At 41.6% G+C, this 12,318-nt stretch overlaps 1 protein-coding gene across 1 annotated transcript in view; it reads left to right on the forward strand.

Annotated features, from left to right (window-relative positions):
- Positions 1-10,490, forward strand: part of LOC311279432 (uncharacterized protein) — a gene marked incomplete at its 5' end in the record, with an annotated part of 86,484 nt that extends 75,994 nt beyond the window's left edge. The window contains 11 exons of the mRNA XM_084390936.1: positions 2,929-3,000; positions 3,105-3,291; positions 3,719-3,835; positions 3,930-4,111; positions 8,387-8,548; positions 8,624-8,830; positions 8,908-9,140; positions 9,222-9,288; positions 9,380-9,471; positions 9,556-9,718; positions 9,983-10,490. Of these exons, the coding sequence (XP_084247062.1) occupies positions 2,929-3,000; positions 3,105-3,291; positions 3,719-3,835; positions 3,930-4,111; positions 8,387-8,548; positions 8,624-8,830; positions 8,908-9,140; positions 9,222-9,288; positions 9,380-9,471; positions 9,556-9,718; positions 9,983-10,084 (1,584 nt within the window). The 3' untranslated portion in view covers positions 10,085-10,490. The remainder of the gene's footprint in view (positions 1-2,928; positions 3,001-3,104; positions 3,292-3,718; positions 3,836-3,929; positions 4,112-8,386; positions 8,549-8,623; positions 8,831-8,907; positions 9,141-9,221; positions 9,289-9,379; positions 9,472-9,555; positions 9,719-9,982) is intronic.
- Positions 10,491-12,318: the final 1,828 nt, after the last annotated feature.

Raw genomic sequence — 12,318 nt, forward strand, 5'->3', positions numbered from 1 at the left:
GACAGGACGACTGGTTGCAATCGAGGGAAAGATGAATGCGGCCAAGTACAGGGATATCCTGGATAGAGATGTGACGGTGATAATATTCTCCCACCGGTTAATCGACTTGTGACAACACCGGTATTACCGGTTTCATCGTGGGGGTGGGGGGGTGTTAGAGTGATGTAATTTTTTTTTTACATGGCATCAATTCATCATTCGTATTGAGTTTGATTGACATGCGATCTGACCAATCAAATTCCACCATTTTTGTGCGACAAAGCAGTCAGAAGAGATATTGATTAACTTCGGTGGATTTGAACTTGGCTTTAACTGAGGCAATCTGTCACGACACATTAAAGAGCCAAAAAACGGTAGGCCTATTTGCTTTTGTACAATCACTTGTCTTGATTGCTAATCCACAACAGATGACAGTTATTAGGTTAAACGTTCAGAATACGATTCCATATAAGGTTATATTTCAGCACTTCGCGAATGGACAGCGACTCTTAAGTAGCACGAACGCATTCTCGCGCATTCATGTTAAGTGCATTTTTGGGAAACGCGCGTTGAATTGCGGCGAGTGTTCGTAACCTTGCACACAGAGAATGCTCTTAAGAGCTAAGATACATTGTTATCGGGAAACCCGGCCCTGGTCTCCGCACTAGCCTAACTGAAAACTATGAAAGCCGTGTGACCGGCCAACCGGTAAAAAAAAACAAAAAAAAAACAATACATTAAAGAAACTATTCCCTCTGATTTTGTTTCATTAATAAAGTTTGACTAATCGCAGCAGTCTCGCATTCGTTTAGAGCTCGTGTGAATTGCACGTATAAAATGAAGTTAACGAACAATCTCGTTCCATCAGGAAACGCCACATGAATTTCACTGCGCTTGAGTTTTTCTTTTGCGTGAAGAAGCCGTTCGCCGGAGATGTGTTAAAAGATTCATTCATGCACACGAGAGTGCATTCATGATTATTAGGCTACTGGTATACTAATCCTCCTGGCGCCGGGTCTGAGTGAGTGATTTACTCTCTTACCTTTGTTCTTTGATTAACATTAATGACACTCCATCTGACACGCGTCCCATTTTCTCACAAATCTCTACATTCATTTATGATATTATTTAAATAATTTGCTCTTATGAGGACACTCGACAAAACGGACATTTTGGCATAATTTGTGTGTGTTTTGTTCAAGGCCGAAAAGAGAACTCGATACTGACGCACTTCTTTTCCGTGTGTGTGTGTGTGTGTAATAGGCAGGACTTACAGCGCGGTCTCTTGTTTTGCCGCGCTTGAATGGTTGAGCGTGATCATACAACGCTAGTCAACTGGAGACAGAAAATACGAATACTGCGTAATTGCTTTAAAAAAAAAAATTTGCGGTGCTGCGGTGGGCAAGTGATGAAACCGGTGTTGCGACTGAACACCGTGTAACACCGGTAACACCGACTATCGTGCCAAGCCTAATCCTGGACGAAAACCTTCTCCAGAGTGCTCTGGACCTCAGACTGGGCCGAAGGTTCACCTTCCAACAAGACAATGACCCTAAGCACACAGCTAAAATAACGAAGGAGTGGCTTCACAACAACTCTGTGACTGTTCTTGAATGGCCCAGCCAGAGCCCTGACTTAAACCCAATTGAGCATCTCTGGAGAGACCTGAAAATGGCTGTCCACCAACGTTTACCATCCAACCTGACAGAACTGGAGAGGATCTGCAAGGAGGAATGGCAGAGGATACCCAAATCCAGGTGTGAAAAACTTGTTGCATCTTTCCCAAAAAGACTCATGGCTGTATTAGATCAAAAGGGTGCTTCTACTAAATACTGAGCAAAGGGTCTGAATACTTAGGACCATGTGATATTTCAGTTTTTCTTTTTTAATAAATGTGCAAAAATGTCAACAATTCTGTGTTTTTCTGTCAATATGGGGTGCTGTGTGTACAATAATGAGAAAAAAAAAAAAAGAACTTAAATGATTTTAGCAAATGGCTGCAATATAACAGAGTTTAATGTTAATTTAATAATTTAATAATAACATTTAATAATGTTTATTTAAGGGGGTCTGAATACTATCCGTACCCACTGTATTATTACAATTTAAAATAATTGGTTTTCAATTTATTATACTTTAAATTATCATTTATTTCTGTGATGCAAAGCTGAATTTTCAGGATCATTACTCCAGTCTATCACATGATCCTTTAGAAATCATTCTAATATGATGATTCATTATCAAAGTTGGAAATAGTTCTGCTGCTTAATATTTTTTCATAACCTGCGATACTTTTTTAGGATACTTTGATGAATAAAAAGTAGAAATAAATAAAAATTAAAATAAAAAAAAGAAGAAAATGTTTTTAAAATAGAAATCTTTTGTAACAACAATATACACTACTGGTCAGTAATTTTTTTTTCCTTTCTTTTTTTGAAATAAATCAATACTTTTCAGCAAGGATGTGTTACATTGATAAAAAGTGATAGTAAAGAAGATTTATATTATTAGAAAATATATATTTTTTTCCAACACTCATAATAAATCAGAATATTAGAATGATTTCTAAAGGATCATGTGATAGACTGGATGTCACATGTGACACTGAAGACTGGAGTAATGATCCTGAAAATTCAGCTTTGCATCACAGAAATAAATGATAATTTAAAGTATAAAATTGAAAACCAATTATTTTAAATTGTAATAATATATCACAGTATTACTTTTTTTTCTTTTTTTTTCTGTATTTTTGATCAAATAAATGCAGGCTTGATGAGCAGAAGAAACTTCTTTCAAAAACATTAAAAATAATGTTTCCAAACTTTTGGCCTGTACTGTATGTTGAACTATTTGTTCCTTTTACATGCACCAACAATTAACTTTTATTTAGAAACCATAAAAGAAAAACATTAAAATCAACAAATAATCTTCAGTGCTCTGTGATTTCAGGCCACAGGACGATGTATAGAAAATCTTCTCGAGCAGATAGAGAACATCACAGCTGAAGTTCTCCCTTTGACCGTAAGAAAAACATGACAATTGTTTGTCACTAGATGATACTGTAGCAATGCTTTCTTTTGTTTCAACATTTACAAATAATACTCATTATATGATCATTAAAATAGGATGTGACCAAAATTTTGGATTTGGTCCTCAACACTTCAGAGAAGGTTTTAGTGTCATCATCAGCTGACCCAAATAAACTGGTGTCAGATGGAAACCGTGTGTTAAAAGCCAGTGAAAAGCTGGTGTCCATGCTGGTGAAGCCGACAGACACATATGCCAATGTCAGTTTTACCCTTGACACTGTGGGTAAGTAAAACAGAACTGCAGAAGTAACTACAGGTACAGCCTACATGATATTACTAGCTTTGTAGAGCTGCCCCATTAATTGTTAAAAGCTTTTAAATAGCAGCAATTAACATTTTTCCAGAACCTCTTGTAAATTACATTTTATTTTGTTAGGGTTAGGGTTAGGGTTAAGAATCGAGAATTGTGATCTCTGTTAAATAAATAAATAAATAAATAAATAAATAAATAAATAAATAAATAAATAAATAAATAAATGTGATTCTCAATTTAACCAGAATCATGCAGCTCTATAAATTTGAACTCTGGAGTATGAACTAATCGTTGACTTTCTGGATGATCTAATTATTTCATGATTTCTCGTCTGGTTGATGTAAAATATTGTTAGACTGAATAATTTACATAATGTTATTTTTTTATTTTAAATCAGAGGTTGAAGTCTTCATGGTTGGACCAAATGTCACCTTAGATAAAATCCCTCAACTTGACACAACAAATTCTTCTGTGGACATCGATCTCATTGGGATCGCCAAGCACAATAGTGAAAGTATGTTAAAAGTTTTGGTATGACTCATTAAATAACTTTTTACATACTTCCAATATAATATCACATTCAGTGTATGTGATTTTCTGTCACACAGGATCAGCTGCTGTGGCTTTCATGAGTTATAACAAAATGGAGAATCTACTGAAGCCAGACTTCTTCAACACATCAAATGCCACGATTAAAACCATGATGTCCACTGTAATCTCAGCTACTCTTCCCAAAACCACCAACACTAAACTCACTAAACCAGTCAACTTCACCTTCAAACACATCAGAGTGAGTAACTTTCATTTACTACTTCATAATCTCCTTTATCCACTGTTCTAATCAATCAGGGTTCGGTTTGAAAATGTACAGTAATTCAGAAAAAAAAATGTTTTGAATAAAATGGAGGTGACCGCTGATAGAAAAGTTTCTAGGTATAGGGCTATGTATCAGCTATTATGTTAAACTAATAGTTCTGAATTATTTGGACTAATTTTATCATTTGGTTATAGTTTATAATTTTGGATATTTCCTTCTGTTAACTGTTTTTCTTAAACTTTCACTGTTTTGCATTAAATCATACTGGGATGTTTGCTGAAAATGTTGGGTTATTATCTACACAATTGAGAATCTACTGAAGCCTGACTCCTTCAACACATCAAATGACATGGTTAAAACATCTCAGTTACATATGGTAACCCTCGTTCCCTGAGGGAGGGAACAGAGACGTACGTCATTGACGGACGAATAGGAATCTCGCTAGAGAGGCCAATCTACTTCGAGTGAAACTAAACGAGCCAATGCAAATTGGTGTGCAGTCATTTGCATCAGCTGTGCAGCCTCGCAGCGCGGGTATTTAACGAGCAGCTGGTGCGATTGCACTTCAGTTTTTTGCTGAGGAGCCGAGCCGGTGAGCTGGCTGCCCAGGCGGGTCGCAGCAGATGTGGCGACGGAACGTTCCCTCCCTCAGGGAACGAGGGTTACCATATGTAACCGAGACGTTCCCTATCATCCGGTCACTATGACGTACGTCGTTGACGGACGAATAGGAATCCCTACCAAAGCGCCACAGCTGCTACACCCCATCCAGCACCCTGTGTAAGCCTTCACACCTTCTTGCCTGGAAGGACGATAGGAAAGGGCTTACACCGAGAGTATCCGTCACTGTTGTTCCGTGATAACCCATACAGTGAGATTATTGGATAACACTGGGAAAGCGTGCCCGATCTAAGGGAGGGGAATGCTGCGGGTGCCACATTCTTAAGGAGAGTTATGTGGGAATACACATATGGACTAAACCGAGGGTTGTACTGCATATGAATAGTGGGTGACTTAGCCCAAGGGAAAGACACGGGCTTCCGTTTAGGAGCAGCCGTGGAGAATATACACATATGGGATCCCCGTAGGGTCACATATATGGGACCCAGCCTAAACCCGGTTCTCAAGGATTCAGCGGATAAAGGCCTGGCACCGGACGCTCCGCCATGTCCGGGCCGAGGGTGTTTGGAGGACTCAACAGGTTTTGACTCTGGAGCAATAAGGGTGCACAGTAGGATGCAGCAAGCAAATCACAGTGCTTCTACCCATTTAAGGCGAGAACACAGGAGGACACTGGCTCTACACATAGGCTTTAGTATCTAGCGAACGTGTTAGGTGTTGCCCAGCCCGCAGCTCTACAGATGCTCTAGCGGGACAGAGCAAAGCCAGGGCTGGGTCTGCCTCCTCCAGGGGCAGCCCTTGCAGGTTCACTACTTGATCTCTAAAGGGAGTGGTAGGAACCTTGGGTACATAGCCAGGCTGGGGTCTCAGTACAACATGGTTGTCACCCGGCCTGAACTCTAGGCACGATTCGTCAACGGAAAATGCTTGCAGGTCCCCTACCCTCTTGATCGAGGCCAGTGCAATCAGCAGCAAAGTCTTCAAGGAGAGAAGCTTTAAGTCTGCTGACTGCAAAGGCTCAAAGGGAGCATCCTGAAGTGCTCGAAGCACCAGGGAAAGGTCCCAAGAGGCTATGGAGGGGGGACGAGGAGGATTTAATCATCTCGCCCCCCTAAGGAACCTGACGACCAGGTCGTGCTTTCCTACTGTTTTGCCATCTATGTGGTCATGATATGCTGAAATAGCGGCAGCATGTACATTGAGGGTGGAGGGAGACAGCCTTCGCTCCAACCCTTGCTGCTAGAAGGAAAGCACTGACCCTATCAAACATCTTCGGGGGTCCTCTCTGCGAGAGGAACACCACTCGATGAACAGGTTCCACTTCAAGGCATATGCACGTCTCGTAGACGCACAGAAGTGATTGTGTTAAGTACCTCTGGGGGTAAGTCACCTAGATCCCATCCAGGGACCAAACATGGAGTTTCCAGAGATCCGGACGCGGATGCCATAGGGTGCCCCGTCTCTGAGTCAGAAGATCCTTCCTCAGAGGAATGGGCCAGGGAGGGACTGTCATGAGGAGCATGAGTTCTGGGAACTAGCGCTGTCTGAGCGACCGAATCCAACTCCATACCGAGAAAGGAAATCCTCTGCATGGAGAGGCAAGTTTGCTCTTTTCCCAGTTGACCTGAAGGCCCAGCTGGCTGAGGTGCCTGAGCACGAGGTCCCTGTGTTCGCATAACTGATCTCGAGAGTGTGCCAGTATGAGCCAGTGGTCGACATAGTTGAGGATGCGAACGCCCTGTTCTCTCATAGGAACAAGGGCCCCCTCTGTGACTTTCGTGAAGACACGGGTAGACAGCGACAGCCCCGAAGGGCAGGACCTTGTACTGATATGCTCGACCCTCGAACGCAAAGCGCAGAAACGGCCTGTGTCGAGGAAGAATCGAGACATGAAAGTGCGCGTCCTTCAGGTCGATCGCTGCAAACCAATCTTGGGGACGGATGCATTCGAAAATGCGTTTCTGCGTGAGCATTTTGAATGGTAGCTTGTGAAGGCTCCGATTCAAAACTCGCAGGTCCAAGATCGGTCGTAACCCACCACCTTTCTTGGGTACAATGAAGTAGGGACTGTAGTGCGTGACCTCATATCGGCTGGAGGGACCGGCTATATCGCGTCCTTCGCCAGTAGGACTGCGATATCCGTGCATAAGACATGGGCATCGGCTGCTCTCACTGTAGCGGAGTGGATGGCCTGAAACTTGGGGGGACGCCGGGCAAACTGAATCGCATAGCCGGGCCTGGTGGTCCCAATGAGCCAGCGAGACGGACTGGGGAGCGCTAACCAGGTTCGTAGAGACCGTGCAAGCGGGACCAAAGGGACCGTAGGTGTACCCTGAGTAGGGCAGCGTGGTGGAACACAGGGGCTTGGCTCAGGAGGCTCTCTCTGGTAGGCGGCCCGTAGCGTAGTCTGAGTGTGCTGAGCAACACTTACCTGGTTCCACGGGGCAGGAGGTGCAGGAGGCGGCTTGGTTGCGTTCTCGAACCGCACACTGTTGCCTGCTGGCGATAGAAGAGGCGGATGAGAGTGGTGAGGATTCTCTCCTCCCACTGCTCTCCTGGCCCTCTTCAGACCCAGGGATAGAGGAACTGCTCTTTTGTTTTTTGTTTTTTGAGAATTTGGGTACCACTGTGAACTCCAGTGGTGGAACAGAATTTTTACTCAAAAGATTTGTTCCCCGGCCCTCCACCGGGAGAGAGCAGCTCCACCATCTCAGGGGTGATTGTTTCACCGACCACTTAAACAGCGGCTGAGACGGGCGGTGTCATCCTCCTGCAGCGGACACAGTAGTTCAGTCTACTGCTGACTGCAGAGAACTGTTGGGCCAATTCTCAACAGTGTCGCCGAAAAGGCCACCTTGTGAGATGGGAGCATCGAGAAAGCGTACCAATATGCATTGGCTCATTTAGTTTCACTCGAAGTAGATTGGCCTCTCTAGCGAGATTCCTATTCGTCCGTCAACGACGTACGTCGTAGTGACCGGACGATAGGAAACCACAATGTCCACTGTGATCTCAGCTACTCTTCCCTAACCAAACCAGTTAACTGATAGCTGATATTACAGTGGACAAAATGACAAACTTTGATCAACAAAATGACATTTGAACGTTTTTTTTCCTAGTGGAACCATGGATATGCAAATTAGCCCCGCCTCCACTCACTCACACCAGTTCAGAGATCCACTCGATAAACTTTACTGTCAGTAAAGCTGGCAGTTGGATTAAGAATTTTATGAAAAATAACTCTCATGTTCACAATGCTACGGTGGCCGAGAGAGCTCAACGTGCTGTAACTGAAGAAAACACATGCAAATAGAAAAACACCCGCAAATTAAGAAAACATCTTCATCAGTTTCACAACACATGTGCCCTTCAAATACTCACCCTACCATTTAAACATAAAACAGATGCAAAGACTAGGTTAAATATTTCAAAAGAGTTACCAACAGTTGTATTTAGGATAAGGGGTTGGTCAATGCGATATATCAATTAAATTTAAATAATTAAATAACTAAATAATTCCTGAAAGTTAAAAATACAAATACATAATGAAATAGTAAGTGCTCTAAGGTTTTGGTCAGCCGCCACTGGAGGTATCCCTAATATGCACGTCTTTTCTTTATTGTTCAGAAGCTTGTTCCCAACGGTTCCCTGTCCTGTGTGTACTGGAATATCAGCGAGTGGACTGTAGATGGTTGTTCTGTTTTAAAGACCAACAGCAGCTACACTGTGTGTTCCTGTGTTCATCTGTCCACATTCGCTCTCATCATGCAAACCAGCCGCCCATCAGAGGTACGAGAACATTTATAGTGAGCATTGAAGAACAGCACAGATGTGGCACTCATGTACTCTGACTTGTTTTCTCAGAGCAACTCACTGCTGGAGCTGTTGAATTTGGTGTGTGTGCCAGTTGGGCTGGTGTTCTTCAGTTTGGCCCTGTTGACCTTTGCCTTTTGTCAGTGGAGTCCTGGAGTGAATAATGTGGCTCGAATCAACCTCTGCGTGAGTCTGCTGTTGGCTCACCTTCTGTTCCTGCTCACACAACAGTTCCTGAGCCTCATAAACCCTCATCAGGTGAGAATGTGCTGAGCTGTAGGGCTCCTTCATCAGTCTCACTGAGAATCATCATAACCGTCTCTCATGATCTCCAGGTGTTGTGTGCCGTGATATCAGGTGTGCTGCACTTCCTCTTTCTCTCCGGCTTTGTGTGGATGTTCATTGAAGCTGTGCTGCTCTTCATCTGTGTGAAGAACCTATCACAGATCAGCTCCAAAAAGAGGACTGTACTTAGCAGTGGATTCCTGTGTGTGATTGGATATACGGTTCCTCTGGTTGTGGTGGCCGTGTCTGCTGCAGTGGATCCTAAAGGCTATGGAAGTGAAGAGTGAGTTTAGTTTGAGTGACTCAGAGATCTTCATCCATGTTTGTTTATTGTTATTTTTTGACTGTATCTTCTTCCAAACAGTTGCTGGTTTAAAATGGATAAAGGTTTTTTCTGGAGTTTTCTGGGACCTGTTGCGGTCATAATTGCAGTAAGCACATTTCTTATTTCATTTATCTCATGACTTTGTATTAAAAGGAAAACACTGATTAATTACCTTTTTTTTTTTTCTTACTGTGCAGTTAAATATGATTATTTTCATCAACATCATCATCAGTCTGAACTTGACTTTGAAAAATCTGAACCCTGAAGTTTCACAGATGAAACAAACCAAGTAACAAACAACCTGATTTAAAATAATAGTCAACAAATAGTCAATAAAGACACATTAAATATTTTTCTTTCTCTTTCTCTGCAGGATTATGACATTTAAAACACTGGCTCAGTTTGTGATTCTTGGTTGCTCCTGGATTCTGGGTTTCTTCACTAATGGCAGTAAGGAGCTGGAGATCCTCTTCCTGATCTTGAACTCCCAGCAGGGAACCTTCATCTTCCTGGTCTATTGTGTCTTCAATAATGAGGTCAGACATCATGTTACTCTACCAGATAATCTTCTATATGCTTCACATAATTCATATGAGTTCCATCTTATTTTCACACCTGAGAGACTACAGCACTGTTCCAAAACCCAGTTAACTTCCTTTTATAAAGCATTTTAGGCCATAAAGGCACACTTCCAACAGAAAGGCTGTTCCAAAAGAATTTAAGTCAGTCTATTCCTTGATCTAGTCATCATTTGTCTTGTGAAATAACCCAATTTTGACTGACTTTCTCTTCTTGTGCAGGTCAGGCAACAGTACAGGAATTGGTGGAGAGCTGTTCTTCCAGTCAGCAAAAATGTCCAGATGAGACATGAGACAAAGGCCATAAATCCTTATAAAGAATAAGAAAAAAACAGAAAAGAATTGTATTATAACAGTGAAAAAGTTGTCCAGTGTATGTCAATGTAAATCACCAACTCTTGTTTTCCTGTTATTTAAATGAGTGAGATATTGAGAAATTCCTTATTGGAACAATTTGAACAGTGCTTTTCAATTTAATGTAAAACAACACAACCTGTAAAATGTATGTTCTGTGTTTCCCCCTTCATTGTGTATTTGGTTCTGTCCTGTGACCTATTTTTCCTTATTGTAACAAAGGTAAAATCAGCATTATTCTTTTCACTCAAAATCTCCCTTTTTCGTATTCTATGAACTCTGATTCTTTTATTTTGAATATATTGTTTGATTTTTATTGTATTGTCTTTTGGTTTAATCACATTGGCATGAATAGTTTGAGTTTACAATTTGGTAATGAAGAGTACTGCCCCTTTAAGAGACACTTAAAGGACAATTCCGGTATTTAACACTTTGAGTCTATTTTGTAGTTTGTTTTGGATGAACAAGAGTGGTGGACAAAGAAATTTTGACAATGGTTCCTGTCGCGACTTTTTGACTATTTTAGAATTGCCCATGACCACTTTAGAATGGGAGTCTATGGCCATGCACAAACATGTCCTTAAAACAACCCTTAACGTTCGTTTTCAAAACTGTGCAACTCACCGAGTGGTTAGTGGTGTTCGTTGATGTTCCAAAACAAGTAGCGTAGCGAAATACAGTTTCTGTCGTGTTTTATTTGGCATTTTGTAAAATCCATTGATTTCCGTTGGAGGACTCATTGCTCGTTGATATTACTGCGCTACCGGAAACGGAAAGGATGCTGTTTACATTTGATTGTAGTCTTTTAGGTCTTTTCGCTCTCAGAAGGCTAGCGTGAGCAGAGCAACGGAAGTTGCGGAAGAGCGGAAGTTTATACGCGGTTGTGAGGTATCTGAAAAAATAGTTCCACTATAGAAAAATTAACGGATTGAAATCATACATTGCGCCGATATATTTGTTTTTAATCATCAACGAACACCACTAACCACACGGTGAGTTGCACAGTTTTGAAAACGAACGTTAAGGGTTGTTTTAAGGACATGTTTGTGCATGGCCATTGACTCCCATTCTAAAGTGGTCATGGGCAATTCTAAAATAGTCAAAAAGTCGCGACAGGAACCATTGTCAAAATTTCTTTGTCCACCACTCTTGTTCATCCAAAACAAACTACAAAATAGACTCAAAGTGTTAAATACCGGAATTGTCCTTTAAAGTCGCCATGAAATAAGATTTTACAATTCATATATTTATATGTAATATTGTAGTGTTTATTATAAATGATTTATCTGTGCACTTCATTAATTAAAAAAAAAATCATGTACCCTTATAATCTTTAATCAAATATGTTATCCTTCCCTCCCCCCTCGAAACGACTTCTCTTCCTGTCATGTGCTATGGCGTGAGCGCGTGGCAACTCCTCTCAAACCGTTAGTTTGCTATCAGTGAGAGATGGAGAGGAGGAGCGCTAAAGTAAAACCTTGCCCTCTATTCAATATTCCGTTTCACTTGGAAATACGTCACAACACTGGAGAAAAGTTGTTTGTAACTTCCGGTTCACGGGGACATTAAGTTTGGGCGCGTTCTCGCTTCTCTCAGTTCAAGCTAAGCTAATCTGAGATGAGGATGTCTCGTGGCTCACAGAGCCAAAGATGGAGTTTTGAGAGAAGCTACAGAATGCATGTTTATTGATTAATTCTTTGTTTGTCCTGCTCTTTATTGTCCAGGAAATAAAGAGCCAGCTATAGAAGTTTGGTGTCCATTTGTTCTACACACACAACACAGAGTCAACGTCCCATCACGAGGGAACGGTTACAATGGTGCCGTGACCTTTTAAGGATCCATCTGAAGATCGACACCTGTTGGTTCGCCGTGGACTGAAGGACAACATATTTTATATGAAGTAAAGTGGACTGAACCCGATCTGATAGAAGCGCACATAGCAGTAATTCTGAACAGCCAACTGAGATGACGCTGTCTAATGTCAAATTAGTGATGCAATGTAGAAGAACCACCAATATTTAGGGGTGATGACTTGGACAGATTCACTGTACAGGAGTGGGAAAATCTCATGTCTTTATACCTGAGAATATGTGCTATTCCAATTCATGAGCAGTCACAAGAAGTCCTGGATAGGCTTATGGGGAAAGCATGTGATGTGGTGAGAATTAAACTGTGTAATTACACATTGTTGATCACTACAAAAA

This window comes from Rutilus rutilus, assembly GCF_951802725.1.
Source record: "Rutilus rutilus genome assembly, chromosome: 2".
Taxonomy (NCBI): Eukaryota; Metazoa; Chordata; class Actinopteri; order Cypriniformes; family Leuciscidae; genus Rutilus; species Rutilus rutilus.